At 56.7% G+C, this 17,238-nt stretch overlaps 2 protein-coding genes across 3 annotated transcripts in view; one reads left to right on the top strand and one right to left on the bottom strand.

Annotated features, from left to right (window-relative positions):
• TTI1 (TELO2 interacting protein 1) overlaps window positions 1–3,271 on the top strand; it is an 82,084-nt gene extending 78,813 nt beyond the window's left edge. Inside the window, exon 8 of the mRNA XM_053199977.1 lies at window positions 2,605–3,271. Coding sequence (XP_053055952.1) covers window positions 2,605–3,061 — 457 coding nt within the window. The 3' untranslated portion in view covers window positions 3,062–3,271. The remainder of the gene's footprint in view (window positions 1–2,604) is intronic.
• Window positions 1–17,238, bottom strand: part of VSTM2L (V-set and transmembrane domain containing 2 like) — a 37,223-nt gene that overhangs the window by 10,922 nt on the left and 9,063 nt on the right. The window contains exons 2-3 of one of the 2 annotated variants that reach the window (XM_027070065.2): window positions 16,957–17,055; window positions 1,272–1,441 (exon numbers count right to left, since the gene is read on the bottom strand). In XM_027070065.2, the coding sequence (XP_026925866.1) occupies window positions 1,272–1,441; window positions 16,957–17,055 (269 nt within the window). The remainder of the gene's footprint in view (window positions 1–1,271; window positions 1,442–16,956; window positions 17,056–17,238) is intronic. The other variant, XM_027070066.2, reaches the window with a different exon arrangement.

A 17,238-nucleotide genomic window follows, 5' to 3' on the forward strand; every position in this document is an offset into this window, starting at 1 on the left:
GGGCAGGAGCAGGGGACAATAGCTAAGATTGTACCTACAGGGCAAGTGACACTCTAGGCTCTGGAGCCGGGCATCCCTCAGCTCTGTGCTGCCTCGGGGTGGGGGTGAGTCAGAGCCAAGGAAGATAAAGAGGGGGTCTGTTAAACCGTGCTGTGCATTTAGATATGTGGGGATTTGGAGATCTGAGGGGTGGGTCAGCCTGCCTGGTATGGTCTGTTGGAATATCTGTCTCTCCACTTGTGTCTCTGTCTGTGGATGTGTTTGCATTTTCAGGTGTATCACACCCCGGGTCATGTGTTTGTGGCAGATCCTGTCAGAGTCCTGCCCACATACTATTCCCTGCAGGCTGACCCCAGATGCTTCCAATCGCAAATACCTGCAAATCTGTGGCCAGGAGCTTCCTCTGACCCCCACCCCCACCCCCACCCCACCCCTGCACCGAGACCTCTGAGCCCTGTGAGGCAGGCTGGAAGTGTTGAAGAGTTGACACAGAGTTCAATACGTATTTGTGAACATGTTAGAGGCTATTTCACGAACACACGAGAATGTGCGCGCACGCCCATGTGTGCACATGCAGGTCCGTAAACATTTACGTGTTCGTATGTCGAATGGGTGGGCAGATAGGCACGTGCTTGTATGTTATTTGCCTTGACCCAGCCGTAAGAATGGAAGCGTCTTAGGTTGGGTTCCCCCAGAAGCAGACCTTGAGACAAAGATTCAAGGGCAGTAAGCCCACCTGGGAGGGGATCCCAGGGAACCTGGATCGGTAGGGGAGTGGGTGGGTGAGACCACAAAGGGGAGGAAGTCAGTAGTGTGCCCCCGGCACCCCTGTGGGCAGCCGGAACCCACTCTCGCTGGGCACCTCAGGGACAGAACGCAGGGCTCTGCGGTTACCCCAGCTGCAGGCCAGGTTGCTGGGGGATGCGTCCTCCGGCTCCGTCAGTCATCGCTGGACTGCCTCGCTGGCCAGCAGGCTCTGTCGCCCAGAGAAAGCTCTCAGGCAGAGTTGGCGGGCTGGTGGCAGGTGCGTGCAAGGGCACCCACAGCGTCTGCTCCGGTGAGTGCGTGCGCGGGGACCGGGTTGCCCGCCTTGCCCTGTAACCTCTGGCCTCAGTTTCCCCGCCTGTACACTGAAGGGAGGGGCCCTGCTCTTTGGAGGGGCCTTCTTGCGGCGGCCTTCCCCCGTGCTCAGCCTCGGTGTGCCTCCTGCTCTACCCCCCCGGGGCCAGGGTTCGCCCAGCCTAGCTCAGGTGTCACCCCAGGGGCGGTACCTGGTTTGAGGCCCACGCCTGCTTGTCGGTCCAGTCCCTGTGGCTCCGCACGTACCACCACTGGATCTCCAGCGAGTAGGAGGGGGAGCCACTGCCGCGGAAGGAGCAGGCCATCTCCACGTCCTCGCCCGTCCGTGCAGTCATGTCGTGCGGCGTCTCTGTGAACAGGGCTGTGTGGAGAAAGTGGGGAGGGGTGGCTGGGGCTCTGGAAAGAGCAGGGCCAGCGAGCACAGGGCTGGTGGGTCAGGGAGAGGTGGCAAGACTGGGAGCAGACGGGCGGCGAGCGCGAACGGCCTGGCTTCACGTGGGGCCCCTGGAGGAGCTCACTGAGGCTGGGCAAGGGGTGTGCAACAGCAGCTGGCAGGACGCGGGGATGAAGGGGCCGGTCCAGGGCCCCGAATGCCCCACACCGGCTGGGTCTCTATCCCGGAGTCCGTGGAGGTCACGGGACGCCCACCCAGGTGAGGGATCAGAGAAGGGCCGGGTTAGAAGACATGAGCAAGGAGGCCTGGGAGGAAGCTGCCGTTTTTGTTAATTCTTCCAGAGTTTTCTAGTCACCCCCGCCAGTCTCCCTCCCGGGTTATTCGCAACCCCAGCACCACGGGCTTGTAAAACTAAGTCAGACCTAGCCAAACCCCTGCTTAGAACCCACCTGGCTCCCCACCGCACTAAGATAGAACCCACCAGGGTGGGGTTTAGGGCTCGCTCCCCCGCCCCCTCGGTCTCCTCTCGGTCCTCTGAGCGTGCCTCACTCTCCCCTCACTTTTGCCCTGACTGTACCCAATGCCTGGAATGCTCTATCCTTGGTCTCTCTGCCCAACTGGCTCCTTCAAGTCGCTCAAAGCTCAAACTTGGTCCCTTCAGAGCGGCCTTCCTTGACCACCCGGGGTAGGATCCCACCTCACCCCAACCTCCTGCCCACGCGGTCACAGTCACATATGTGTCCACGGCAGGCACTGCGTGCCGAGCTCCTGGACAACAGGGATGTGGAACCCCCACCGGTTACGCAGCTCCCAGCACCTAGCGGGCGCTCTGCGCGTCCTGAATGGGTTGGACATTTTGCATCCTCTGACGGCCCCCAGGGTGCGGTGAGAGCCGCACCTGCCTCCTGTCCCTCCCAAGGCCCAGCTCCCCGTAAAAATCCCAGGGCAGGCAGCTCTCCTGACCCAGCAGGAGCCCTGCCCCCCCGCCACCCCCACCACGCCGCGAGGTAAACGAGAAAACAAATGCCCATTTAATGTGGCCCGTGCCCCTCCCCACCATATGTTCTGTCTCTCCTCTCTCCAAACGAATATTGTCCTGAGATGTAATTAGAATTCTTTCCTCTTCTCAGGAGAGATCATCTCGCCCTGGAAAGACGCCTGGCAACGAGCAGGTCACCCGGGGAATGTGTGTCCGTCAGTCCTCCCACCTGGTGCCCACCTGGCTGCTGCAGCCTGCCGGGTACGCCCCTCCCCGGAGGCGATGTGCCACCACCCAGTGGTCCCTCCTGTATGTCCCCTTCCCTGTGCGGCTTGGGGCAGGAGGAAGAGGGCGCCCTGGGCTGGGAGGTGGGGGGTCCTGCTCGGGGTCACGTGCCTCCTGCCCCTCCCCAAGATGCCAAGGGCTTTGGGAGCATCAGGACTGACAAACACCTCCGCCAGGAAGCCCCTGCCTTGTCTGCCCTCCACACAGGGTGTCCATGTGGAGCTCGACTCCAGGACCTGGGCTCAGATAAAGTCTTCAAGGTCCCTGATCCCCAAGGTCAAAGGTTTATGAGAGGCTTCCTGGAGGTTTCCCACATTCTGTGAAGTTTGGGAGGGACTGGCCGCTGTTCTATAAACAAAGCCTGTTTAATAAGAATGAGTGTTCGGGGAGGCGACTGGGTGGCTCACTCGGTTAAGCGTCTGACTCTTGATTTTGTCTCCGGTCTTGAGCTCACTGTTTGTGGGTTCCAGCCCCGCGGGAGGCCCTGCGCTGTCAGCTCAGAGCCTGGAGCCCCACTTCAGATTCTGTGTCTCCCTCTCTTTCTCTGCCCCTCCCCTGCTTGTGCTCTCTCAAAAATAAATAAACATTAAAAAAATTTTTTTTAAATAAACTTAAAAAATATAGATATTAAAAAAAAAAAGAATGAGTATTTCAATTACTGTGCACGTGCCCAGTGAGGTGTGAGGTGTCTTCACGTGCATTGGGACTGTCCTTATTCCCACTGGGCAGGAGACAAAACCAGGCTCGGCCCCTGTGGCCACCCCATCCTCCCCGACAATTATTTTCAACTTATCAGCCACGGTTATCTTGGCAAAACACAAACCAATCCCGGTTCGTTCTTTCCTTAAAACTTTTCCACGGTGTCTCCTCACTGAGGGCAAGAGCCGCAGCCTTTACCGTGAAAGACCAGGCCTTCCGTGTTTGGGCCCGTCCCCTCGGGTGCCAGCTTCTGCTTGGCCCCTGCTCATTCTGTTCCTGGCACAATGGCCTCCTTGCTGTTCTCTGAACATTCCAGTTGAGATCCTACCTCAGGACCTTTGCATCTGGTATTCCCTCTGCCTGTAGACTCCCACAGAGCTCCCAAGCTCCTCTGCTCCAGGACTCTGCTCTCCTCAACCCTGACCACCTCATTTAAATTGCGTCTCCCGCCCCAACCCGGTGCTTCAAGTCACTCCTCCTTCCAACACATGATCGGTGCCTTCTGACAGACTTTCTGCAGTGAAGAAAATGTGCTATAGCTGAGCTAACCCAGAAACCACCAGCACTTGAAATGTGGCTAGTGCGAACGAGGAACTGAATTTTACATTTTATTTCATTTTAACTCATTTAAATTTAAACGTAAATAGCCACTTGTAGGTAATGGCTACTGTATTGGACAGCCCAGCTAATAAACTTATTTTATGTTTATTGTCTGCTTTCCCTGGCGGTGAGCACTGTGCCTGTCTCGTCCACGGATATATGGAGTCCCAGCTCCTAGAACAGTGCCTGGCACATAGTAGGTGCTCAATAAATACTTTTTAAAAAATGCTTATTTAGGGGCGCCTGGGTGGCTCAGTCGGTTAAGCGGCCGACTTCGGCTCAGGTCATGATTTCGCGGTCCGTGAGTTCGAGCCCCGCGTCGGGCTCTGTGCTGACAGCTCAGAGCCTGGAGCCTGCTTCAGATTCTGTGTCTCCCTCTCTCTGACCCTCCCCCGTTCATGCTTTGTCTCTCTCTGTCTCAAAAATAAATAAACGTTAAAAAAATATTAAAAATGCTTATTTATTTTTTGGATGGGGGGAGGGGCAGAGAGAGAGAGACACACACACAGAATCCAAGGCAGGCTCCAGGCTCTGAGCTGTCCGCACAGAGCCTGATGTAGGGCTCGAACCCATGAACCACGAGATCATGACCTGAGCTGAAGTCAGATGCCTGACTGAGCCACTCAGGTGCCCCTCATTACATACTTCTTGAGTGAATGAAAGACCGGGTAATGGCGGAGCAGGGTCCAGAGCCAAGCGGTCCCCATCCTGAGAATCCTGGGCCAGGCCCAGCCCTCCTCACCTCCCCTGATGACAACCTGCCAGTTCAAGCAGGACTGAAGGGGGCCATCGTGGCCCTGAGCTGTGAGGAGGGGCTGAGAGGTAACCTCGGGGAGCCCCTGGCCCCTTGTCCTGGGACAGCTGGAGTTTGCCTTGACCCACACCCAGTATTCTTTGCAAGCTGGGAAGGAGGAGGGGTGGATCCAAAGCAGCCAGCAGTGGGACCCGGCTGCCTAAGAGACAGTGAGAGGACACAGCTGTGACCTCCTGCAGGTGCCACTGCTGAGCCACAGGAAGCAGATGTACTGGCCCCTTTCCCTCCTGCACATGGGGAAACACAGCTGCTAGGATCACAGACTAGGAAGGGCAGAGCCAGCCCCGAACCCCGGCCTGTGGGACTCCGCCACCACGCTTCTCCTCCGCCTAGACGTGCGTGAGCGCAGGAAGCATGTCTGGTCGACGGAGGAGAGATGGTTCGTGGGGGTCTCATTGGCAGGAAGGGCAGAGATGGGCTCTCCTTGGGCGGGGACTCCATGGGGCGGGGGCAGACCTCCATCCACACTCGCTCAGCCTCCCCTGCCCGCAGGCCCCACCCACCCCCCCAGACTGACTGAAAGCCCAATCCCAGCCCACCAGCTCTTTGTACTGATCCAGGAAGCAAGGCTCAGAGAGAGTGGTGTCTGGCCTGGGGTTACACAGCAGCCAGGGGACAGGAAGGTCAGGCCCTGAGTCCTTGACCAGGCTCCCTCACCCCCAAACAGTCTTGGGGGAAGACCCCGCCGCGCGGCCACCAGTCCCCTCCGCCATCCCAGTAATGGTCCTCTAGAAGGCGCTGTCCAGCAGAAACAGCGCATGCCCTGGTGCTGAGACAGGTACAGAATTTTTAATTTTCTAGGAGCCACATTTGAAAAGTTAAAAAAAAAATTTTTTTTTGAGCAGATTAAATTAATTTTAATCATGTATTTTATTTAACCCAAGATAGCAAAAAAGTTATTTCAATATGTCATAGAAATTATTAATCTTTTACATTCCTTCTTGTGCGAAGTCTTGGCAATCCAGCATGTACTTTACACGATTACAATACATCTCAATTTAGACGAGCCACATTCCCGGTGCTCAGCTGTCACGTGTGTGGGATGTCCTGGCAGGTGGCCACCCAGTGGAGCCTGGATTGGAACCCAGGCCTGATTTCCAAGACATGGAAATTCTCTTTGGTTGCAGAGGTCTTTCTTAAAAAGTAACAGTCTAGGGGCACCTGGGTGGCTCAGTCCGTTAAGCATCTGACTTTTGATTTCGGCTCAGGTCACGATCTCACGACTCATGAGGCAGAGCCCCACGTTGGGCTTTAAACTGACAGTGCGGAGCCTGCTTGGGATTCTCTCTCTCCCTCTCTCTCTGCCCCTCCCCTGCTTGTTCTCTCTCTCTCCAAAAAAAAAAAAAAAAAAAAATTAATTAAACTTAAAAAAAAAAAAGTAGTCTAAAATGGGTTCTGCGGGACAGGCTGGGGAGGCATTTCAGCCAGCCTGAGGCAATCAGGGCAATCTTCCCAGAGGAGGTGTTATGCTCCCTACCCACCCCCCACCCTCCGCATCCACAGGTGGGGCAGGTGGTCCTGAGCCAGGAGTGGGGATGGGCTTTGGGTGGAAGGATGGATAGAAATCTGGCTCCCAGAACTCATAGAACCAGGTGAGTCATCTGTGGGTGTAGCCACCACCTCCTCCCCCATAGTGACGCTGGTCCCAGGGTCTCTCCGAGCCCTCAGTCCCTTCCAGGACCTGTCTTCAGGTTTGGCTCCAACCTCAGTGGTGAGGGGGGCAATGTGTCTGCAAGACAAGTGGGGAAACCAAGGTTCTGAGCATTTGAGGGCATAATCTGAGTCTCCCTGGTCACGGGCAGCAACACGAGGGTCTGTCCCCAGACCTGCCCCAAGGAGCCCCTGAAGGAGAAGCAACGTGCAGGTGGGTGCCCGGAATGCAGAACTGGAACCAGGGATGGAGAACTGAGCCTGTTTCTGCCAACAGACTGGCTGTGGGGCCTGGGGAACATGTCTCCCCCTCTCCGAGCCTCGGTTTGCTCCTTTGTGCCACGGGGGTCAGTCCTGGGGTCTGAGAACCCCACCAGCTCAGACAATCTGAGGGAGAAGGTGCCCTGGGCATTGGGAAGGGGAGGGGTCACTTCCACTTGGGGGAGGAGGCACGCGGCAGCCAGGCCGGAAGATGGGTGGATCCTGACAAGCAGAGGCCGGGGGTGGGGGGCGGGGCGGGGCAAGGAATGGTGTGGGCCAAGGCAAGGAAGAGAGAAAGAAATCCAGGGAGCTTTGTTGTTTTTCAAAAAGAATCCATATGATTTTTAAGCATCTACGCATGCCTAGCACTAGGCAGGCACTATCTCTAATACTCTCTCCTCTGCTCACCCCCATCTGACAGATGAGGAAAGTGAGGCTCAAAAAGGGGCCAGGACTTGCCCACGGTTCACACACAGCTGGGTGTTGAACCTGGGTCTGACCAGCAGTTGTGACTAAGACCCAGGGGCCCACCCTCCCCCATCAGGGTTTGGTTTGAACCAATCAGGAAAAGTTCAGCCACCAGGTTCCCTACTTCTGTATCCCACTTGGACACTTCCAGAGACAGGGAGCCCAGCTCCTCATACCCCCACTGCAGGTGGGCAGCTCTAATTGGCATAAGGTTCTTGCTTCCTAACCTGACTCCGTGAGAGAGGATACCGCGTGACGACAATGCGGTAACAATGTCTAAGACATAGGGCACTTGCGTTGGGCCAGGCACGGTGCAGTACTCATCTCGGACATTTGCTCGTGCTCCTGCCATGCTGCCGTGGGGGAGTGTGATGCTTGTCATCCCCATCGTGCAGGTGGGGAAGCTGCGGCCCGGAGAGGTCAAGGACTTGCCCAAAGCCACAGAGAAAGCGTGAACATTTGAACCCAGTTCTAGAGCACTCGAGAGCGGAGCCCGTAACTTCTCGACCTTTCTCCTGCAGCCCCTCTTCCTAGTCCTCTCCCCGACCTCCTTCCCTCCAGGCACCCAGACCCCCTCTCGCCAGCTAGCACGCCTGCTGAGTTTGGGACAGAAAATCCATTTCTCCTCTCTGACTTCCTCCTGTCCTGAGCCCTCCCTCCCTGCTCAGGTAACTCCTCATGGCCAGTCCCCGGGGAGGCTGGAATAATTATAGATTTTTGAGAGGCTGCAATGGTGTTCTCCTGCCCCAGGGCCTGAGCAGGGCTGGGCTTGCTGGGCAGACGATTACAACGGGTGTCCACAAATTAGGATTCTGCAGGAGAAGGAGAAAGGGGCTTGATTGAATGCAACCTCTTCTTCCTTTCTGCTTTTAATTGGGGGAGCAATACAGTCATTAACCCTCAGCCCGCTTATCAGGGCATCGTCTGCAGGAAACAGCTCTGTGGCCCTGGCCTGGATCAGTGCGTTTGGTTTCTGGTAAAGGCAGAGGATCACCTGGAAGATCTTGTCTGCCCTTCAAGACCAGGGCCTGACCTCCTTCCTAACCTTCCAGGCCCTGGTTCAACACATCTAGGGCTTGGCCTGCAGGCCTGGGTTTGAATCCTGTTCGTTCTACTACCCAGCTGTGTGACCGGGATAAGCCCCTTTACCTCTCTGAACCTCGGTTCTCTTTTTCAATTAAAAAAAAATTTTTTTAAACATTTATTTATTATTGAGAAACAGAGAAAGACAGAGCACGAGCAGGGGAGGGGCCGAGAGAGAGGGAGACGCAGAATCTGAAACAGGCTCCAGGCTCTGAGCTGTCAGCACAGAGTCTGACGCGGGGCTCGAACTCACGAACCAAACTGTGAGATCATGACCTGAGCCGAAGTCGGACGCTCAACCGGCTGAGCCGCACAGGCGCCCCTGAACCTCAGTTCGTTATATGAAACGAGCAGAGAATGAGAGCGCAGAGGGGAGGACAACACAAGGCAACATGTGCCTCGTGTTTGTCACATAGTAGGGGCTCCACAAACATCACTCCCTTCCCTCACATTCTAGCTCAAAATTCTGTCACCTCTGGAAAGATTTAACAGACGCTCCTTGTATCTTCATCAGATTATGCAGTGAGTGCAGCATCTGTATTTCACTCATATCTGGGCCCCCGTGCAACCTCCTTCCTATCCATCAGTCCTGTACCTGCTTCTTCCTCAATTTGCTCCTCACGGCCCCCTACCAGCGACACACAGGCAGGCCTCAGGGGACGTGTTCACCAAAGGCAGCCTCAGCCCACTCCCCACCTCCCTCCATCTCTGAGGCCAGATCCCCCATTCCAGACCCTCTGGCCCCAAATCTCCTCTCTCCTTCTGCACAGCCCTCCTTGCCCTTTTAATCTGCAGATCCCTGGTTTGAGGCTGCCTCCTCCAGGAAGCCTACAGGGACCGGACCCCAGGCCACCCATCAGTCTCTGCCAGAATGAGAGTCCCTTGAGGACCAGTAAAAGGATCAGCTCCTTGTCAGGGGAACCAAGGCAGAAATGGAGCTAGAGGGAGGCAAGGAGGGCAGAACGGAGAGAACCACTGTGGCCCCGAGGGTCCCCGCTCAGCCCATCTCTTGCTACGTCCTGCTGTGTCAGGGCCTGCTCGAAATCCTCCAGTGATGAATGGGTACACAAAATGTCGTCTCTCCATACAACGGAATATTATTCAGCCTTAAAGAGAAGGAAATTCTGACACGGGCTCCAACATGGATGACCCTTGAGGACATGATTTCGCTGAGCGAAATAAGCCAGGAGCCAAAGAACGAACAATGCATGATTCCACTTATATGAGGCACCTAGAGCGGTCAAACTAGAGACAGAAAGCAGAGGGGAGGCTGCCTGGGGCTGGGGGAGAGGAGAATGGGGGGGGGGGGAAGGCGGTGCTTAGCGTTTTACGGGAGCAGAGTTTCAGCTGGAGAAGATGAGAACGTTCTGGAGATGGATGGCGGGGATTGCTGCCCAAAAATCGGGACGTATTTGTCGCCCCTGAACCGTACACGTAAAAAATGGCCAAAACGGGTAAATCCGATGTTGTATAAATTTTATCACAGTTTTTTTTAAAGTCCTCCCGTGGCTTCTGGCCTGCCGCAGCGGTTTTCACACAACGAGGATTTCCCTGGACTTGTGCCCAGAATGCTCCCCACCCCCACGCACGGGACCCCCCCCACCTCGTTCAAACCTTTGCTTCCGTGTCACCTCCTGCGTCTTCCCCACCCTGTCTGTCCCCTTTTCGCGACTTCGCGCTTTCTCCTAGCCATTACACTAACATGCCGTCTCTTCCGCGTCTCATTCACTGCCCGTCTCCCAACCTGAGTGTAAGCCCTTCAAAGGCTGGAGACTGGAGCCTGTTTTGTTTACTGTGGGATCCTGGCAGCCGCAATGACACCAGACACACGGTAGGTGTTCAGTGAACGCTGGCTGCTGTCGCGCAAGACATATACGGTGGCTCTGCCAGAAGGCAGAGAAAGGATCCCATCCTCCTGGCTCAGGGCCACCCGGGAGCTCCAGGAAACCCTCACACTCGGGGTGCCCAATGGGACACTCAGGGTCGGAGGCAGCTTCTCGGGCTGGGCATCCGAAGTCCGCAGCAGTGGCTCTGCTGAACCCCGGCCGTGGCCCCTCCTGCCTTTCCCTGTCATTTCCATGTGTCCCCCCTGGGCTGCAATCCCAGCTCACAGGTGGCCCTGTGCCTGGAGATGCCCTCCCTGCCCAGGCTGGAGCGGAAGTCCTCTTCGGGGCCCCTGATGGTCTCTGAGTCCTGTCATTGCCCCCACCGCAGCATGTCATGTGACAGATACTAAGGTGTCTGTGTCTCCCCCAGCCTGGGAGCTCCCCCAGCACAGGGCCCCTGCACTGTCCAGCAGGGAGGAGGTGCTGTTAAGCATGTGCTGAAAGGGCGAATGAATGAATGAATGAATGAAGGTAGAAAGGTCAGAAACCCAGAGGACTTAAGTTTGAAACTGTAAGGAAAAAAACAAAACAAAACAAAGGAGACAGACATCTTTTGTTTATTGGGCACTTACTATGTGCCAGAATGGAGTTTCTGGGGGGAACCGTGCCCACAAGAGCAGGGATAAGGACAGACAAATGGATAATGTGGACACAGCAACCTGGGAGGTCCTAGCTGGGCCCCAGTAGGCCGGGCCCCTCCCCACCCTCCCTCCTTCTGGCCCTCACGACCACCGGCCGCCCAAGCCCGGCTTGGCCCACGCGGGTCCTGCCAAACTGGAGGCTGGAGGCTCCCTGAGAGGGCCCATGACGTTGGGATAGGAAGTGTGACCGAGAATGAGACGGGACAATAAATCAAGGCTGGCAATGCCAGAAAGGGCTGTGGCTGCTTTGCGGGGGGCCCTCTGCACCCTTGCGGCCTGGGGACCAGCACCGCAAGCCTGGGATCAAACATGGGATCATCTTTCCGACTGGAGGCCCACAACCCACCAGAAAGCTGATGTGTCTGACCCCACATAATCCCTCGGAGCGGCCCTGCCGGTCAGGGATCATCGGCTCTTGCCTGCAGGTGGGAAAACCGAGGCTCACAGAGGTTTCCAGCAGCTCAGGGACTTTGAGGAGCTGGGATTCAGACTCAGGCTTTAGGAGCCAAGTCCAAACTCTCCCCCTGTCCTCTGCTGGTGCTGGTACGACAGTGATGAAGATAGGAAGTCGGGGTGTCCACGGGAGGGCCCCTGGAACTCCCCCCACCACTTACCTCCCTCCATACCTGAGCCTTTTCCAGCAACTTAAGAAACAAAGCTCAGAGAACCTGGGGGCCATCAGGCACCCCTCTAGGTGCCGCCTGTACACAGAAGCCTACTTCACCCTCCCAAGGACTTGATGAGCTGCTACTATTTATTGTCAGCCCCATTTCCCAGAGGGAGGTATGAAGATTCAGAGAGGGAGTGTCAGTGCCTGAGGTCACACCGCATGAGGGAACAAAGCCAGACTTCAGTCCCAAGGCTGCCTGCAGAATTTGCCAACCAGAACCTGGGTCGTCCGTCACTCAGCTCCTTTCCCCTTCTGTCCTTGGGGGTCGTTTCCAGACAGCCTGCTCTGTGCCCAGCTCAGCTGGTGGCCAGAACTGCAAGGGGTGTGGCACGGGGTCAGGAAGGCCCATGGCCACCTTAACTCCCAGCTGGGAGGCCGAACAGGGGAAAGGCTGCGGAGGGAGTGTTTAACGGAGCCCCAGCTCATCTGTGAATCTCACCTTGCTCCCGAAACCAGGAGATGTGACACGTCCATAAGAGGAAAACCCAGATAAACTGGATGGAAAGGCCCCCAGGGTCTGAGAGGGCTGGCTGCGTAGAAGGAGCCCAGCAGGCGACACCCAGTCTTCTCCTCCCTGGGGGTGGGTGCAGAGCATCTGCTCGGGGATGGGCTCAAGGGAGGAACTTGAGGGTTCTCTGGCAGGCTGGGGGATCCGGGTCGTTTCATCTTGGAGCGGGCAAGCTCTCCCCTTCTCAAGAAGCGGAAGAAGGCATTTTGTACAAAAGCTTAGTGAACCGCAGCGTGCCTTGGCGGGAAGATGGCGACCCGGGCATGCGGTGAGCTCAAGTCCTCCCCGCAAACGGGATGAAAGAGATCAACCTTCATAGACCCCTACGTGTGCCGGGCTTCCCAAGACGTGGCCCACAGTCCACAGGAAGGGCAGACACACAGACAGGTGACTACTGTGTGAACAACAGCTGGGACTGAGCCTGCATCGCCATGTACCGTTGTTCAGGGTGTGCACCATTCACATAGCCATGAATCGTGGCCCCTCCCCGCCCCAGCCCAGAGATACGCAGAGCACAGCTGTATGCAGAAACTTGGGATGCAGGTAACGGTGTGAGGGAAGATAAAGGCAGGCCCACGTCCGCCTGGATTCAGGGGTGGCTTCTAGGTGGTGGGGCACACTTGGACTTGAAGGCTGGTTGGAGTTGGCACAGTTAGGAGGAGCTCCGAACAGGAAAGGGCGCACCCGAGGGAGAGTCTCACGAGTCTGACCTCTTGGGGACTACCTTCACCATTTCTGCAGGATCCCTGACGCACCTGCACCATTATTTACTTAATATTTATTTTCAAAGCATCTTTCCCTTTTAACTTAAATAAATTCAGCTTAAAAGGAGACTTTTATTACCGCCATAAACGGAAAATCAGCATCACTTGCCATAAATAGAGGGTAACTGTAAAAATAAACACTATGAGAACCAAACAGCATCTGTAAATTCCAGCCAGGGAAGGCAGCGGCTTGCTGAAGGCTCCGGGCCTCAGTCTCCATTTTCTTGCATTAACAGGGGAGACCGGCGAGGGTCACGCATTAAATTCAGAGCAGCACCAAGCAGAGACTCTTCTCGATCAGAAGGGCTCGGGACGCAGGGCCTGCTGAGGGCCAGACACAGTGGGCAGCCACCCCCACCACTGTCACGGGCCCTGGCGTCCTCGGCCACTGACCTCCCGCCTTTCATCCCTCGGCCCCACCTCCAGGCCCCGGCTTGCAGAGGCCCCCGGACCTGGAGCCTCTCTGCCACTCGCCTGTCACAACCCTACTGAGCCCGCCAGTCCGGCTGACGGGGCAGCTTCCTGGGTGATTCAGCGCCAGGTGCCCTGCGTCTTGCACGCGGTGAGGACTAACACCCGCTTCGGGCCCGAGGAGGCCCGAGGGCCCGCTTGCAGAGTGAGCGAACAAAGAAACGAACGGTGGATGCCCTCACGGTCCCTGCTGCTGCAACCGGGGAAGCCACCTCCCGAGGCATTGACTGCCCTCCCCCCAAATGGGGAAAGAACATTATTTTTGTATGAAAGCAAACATGAATATATTATGGATCAGAATACAGAACCCATGAATTTTGAATGAAATAGACCATCAAAGAAATGGTGCCCTGGTGGGGAGCTGTTTACTCCGCCGTGTGGGGCTGATCCCCTAGTCAAGGGGCCTCTGTCCTATCCAGTCAGAGGCCTCCTTTGTCTCTGCAGCCCTAGGCCTTGCCCCGCGCAGGGGATTGTTGACCTGTTGGCAAAAGTGGGGAGCGGACCAGGAGGAAGCAGAGGGACTGGGGGGGGCAGGGACGCCCAGGATTTATGCGTGAGGATAACAGCTGCACCCCTGGCCTGACTCGCCATGTGGCTCTAAGTTACCCCACTGGCCTGAGTGCTTGTTCCCACATGTGTCATTTTTTTTTTAAGTTTATTTATTTATTTATTTTTAAAATTTTTTTTAACGTTTTATTTATTTTTGAGACAGAGACAGAGCATGAACGGGGGAGGGGCAGAGAGAGAGGGAGACACAGAATCGGAAGCAGGCTCCAGGCTCTGAGCCATCAGCCCAGAGCCTGACGCGGGGCTCGAACTCGTGGACCGCAAGATCGTGACCTGAGCTGAAGTCGGACGCTTAACCGACTGAGCCACCCAGGCACCCCTCACTTGTGTCACTTCTTCAAGGCTTATTTCGAGGACTGATGCAGGTGACATGTCCGTGTGGGGGACACAGTAGGGCCTCAATGCCCGCTGTTCCCCGGTGGCAGCCACTCAACTGCTGAGTTTTATACACACACAAGGCCATTCGCTCAGGTGGGGTCCCTGCCCAGCCCCGCTGATGGGGAAGGAGGGCTGCCCTAAATAAAAGTGCAACCAGCTACCATTTTGAGCCCTTACTATGCGCTAAGTGCCTGGTGATGCTGGGCCTCGGTTTGCTCATCTGTAAAATGGGGGTGATAACACCTATGTCGTAAGGCTGTTGTCAGTGGACGATCTGGCAGAGTATGGGCTCCAGGGGCGTTTCCTTTGTGTTTAGTTTGTCATCGGAGCAAAATTCAGGTCACAGAATTAACCACTTTAAAATGAACAAGTCGGTGGTACTGAGCGCATTCACGGCGCTGGACAACCACCCCCTGCATCTAGTCCGCAGACGTTTTCATCCCCCTGAAGGGAAACCCCGCACCCAGGAGGCAGTCACGAGCCGTCCCCGTGACCCCTGGCGGTCACCGCTCTATGTTCTGTCTCTGGACTCCCCTATTCTGGATGTTTCATACCAATGCGATAACACCACATACAGTCTTTGGGGACCGGCTTTTTTTCACTCAGCATAATGTTTTCGAGGTTCCTCTACATTGTAGCATATATCAGATTTCATTCCTTTTTATAGAGATGCTTCTTTAATAACGTAAAATGTCTCACCGAATCCCCAAGACAACCTGGGAAGTGGCCACCGTCACTCTCCTCTTCTTATGGGTGAAGAAACTGAGGCACGGACAGAGGGAGGACTTGCCCCCCCCTCCCCCGCCAGGCAGCCCTGACCCGGCTGGGCGGGCAGTGCCGGTGCCCGCGGCGGGGGGCAGGGTGCCTCCCAAGGCCAGCCGCTCGGATTGAGGGAGACAGCAGTAGAATTACAAATCTAGGGAGATTTAAGGAGAGTGAAAATATTCTGGCACTTGCAGGATTGTGGGAGTCGAGCAGGTTTCCCCAGCGGAATTCCCGCCTCCTCTTCCCACACATCTGGGCCCCGGGGAGTGAAAGGGTTTGGGAGGGAGGGAGGCAAGCGGGGGGGGGGGGGGGGGGGGAATGTGCAGGGAGCCAGCGACAGGACAGGAACCAGGATGCGGGGGCAGGGACACGAGATGGCAAACAGACATCCTGACGTTTGTGCAGATGCCATTTCCTCCCACCCCCCTCGCCTGGACATCCTGCAAGGCCAGTGGGGTGAGCCCATTGCACAGATGGCTCCTCAGGCTTGCAGAGCTTGAGGGGGGGTCAGGACTTGACCTAAGAGTCTGCCTAAGAGTCTGACCCCAAAGCCCGGGCGTGTGCCCTCCTTGCTGCCTGCCAGGGGCAGAGAGGGGGTGAATGGAGGAAGCAGAGGGAGGCCGCACCAGCCACAGGGATGAGCGGCTGCCCCCGAGCCCAGAAAGGAGCGCCCCTCAAGTCCAGTGAGAGGGAGAAAGACAAGTGAGAGATGGGTGGGGGCAGGGAGCGTGAAGAACAGAGAAGGGGAGAGGGCACTTGAACGCCAGGTGCAGGGACCGACAGCAGGGGAGAAACTGAGGCAGACTCTGGCGGCCACGCCGCCTCCCCAGGAGGTGTGGTCCAACGCAGCCCCCCTTGGGACCTAGTGCTTGCCCCTGCCCCTCCCGCCCCTGCCCAACTGTGTTTGAGAAATCTAGCAGAGCAGCAGAAACCGTGCGAGCTCTGGAGTCAGGCTGACTCACATGTGAGCCCCAACTCTGCTTCCTTGTGGTGGGCAACGCCCTGAGCTTCAGTCTCCTCATCTGTAAAATGGGTATCATGGGCACTCAACAGGATCACACATCCCCGTAAATATCCGGCACCTAGTGGGCTCCATGGAGCTTTATCAGGTTGGTGATGATCGGGCCGCTATTCACGCCGCCTCTCACAGGGTGGCCTTGCTCCGGCTCCTCTTGCCCCAAGACTCCCACCTCCCTTTTCCTCCCCTAGAAGACTAGACTGGCCTGGCCTTCTGAAACGCAAGGACTATTCTAGAACCAGAGAATCCCTAGCTGACGGGGTTCTGCCCCACCCCAGGGCTTTTGCACTGAGTGTTTTTCCTCTGCCCGGGAGGAGATTCAACAGAGAGCAGCAGAGCCAGGATGGGGCTCAGGACTCCCAGCGCCTAACTGGAGTTCAGGGACCACTGCTGGGGTTTGGGGGACATGAGGAGACCAGCCGGTGAGGCTCAGGGCCCCCTGCCCCAGAGGCCTTCCGTCAGCTGTCAGCCAGCCTGCCCGCCCCCTCCCTCTCGTCTGCCTGCCAGGAGACCATTAGTGCAGGGTTGTTTGGAGCGTTATTTTCACTACCATGCACTCCGGCCGCCGGGCCTCCATTAGGGACCCTTTCCTGGGGCCAATGACAGGCGGCAAACGGCTCCCCAGTGAGCCGGCCATAATTGCTGCCGCCTCTGAGGCCGGAAATAATTTTTTTAAAACCTCACAAAGCAAAACAGACACGCTGCCGTCTGCTCTCACCTTCCCTGCCCTCAGCCAGGAACCAAACCTGAGGGTTGGGAGAAGAGGGGCTTCAGTCAAGACCCCCAGCCCCAAGTTGGCCAGTGAGGCTCAGAGAGCTTGAGTAGGGGGCCGGGACTTGAGCCCAAGAGCATCTGACCCCAAAGCCCGGGCACGTACCATCCCCTACAACCTTATCACACCAGGCTGGGGGGGGGGGGGAAAGGTGGGGCTCTGCTCCCTTGCCTTGAACTAGGTGTGGGCCCCCAGCCACCCACCTCTTAAGCCCATTTCCTCTTCTGCAAGATGGCGTGTGGACGGGTGCCTGGGGTGCCCGCTGGGATGACCACGGTGAGGCTCTGACAGGTCACGCGCCCCTGTGAGGAGGTACACGAAGCACGGTGGAGGGAGCCGGAGGGTGGGGGGGGGGCAGGGGGGAAGCCTGCCAGGCAGATGAAATCACTGGGGGGAAGGTGCTGAGGAGCCTGGGGTGCTCAAGTATTAGAAAGGAAGCCAGTGTGCGCGCACACACTCACACACACACGCACACACACGCGCAC

Source organism: Acinonyx jubatus, chromosome A3 (genome assembly GCF_027475565.1).
Source record: "Acinonyx jubatus isolate Ajub_Pintada_27869175 chromosome A3, VMU_Ajub_asm_v1.0, whole genome shotgun sequence".
Classification (NCBI taxonomy): domain Eukaryota; kingdom Metazoa; phylum Chordata; class Mammalia; order Carnivora; family Felidae; genus Acinonyx; species Acinonyx jubatus.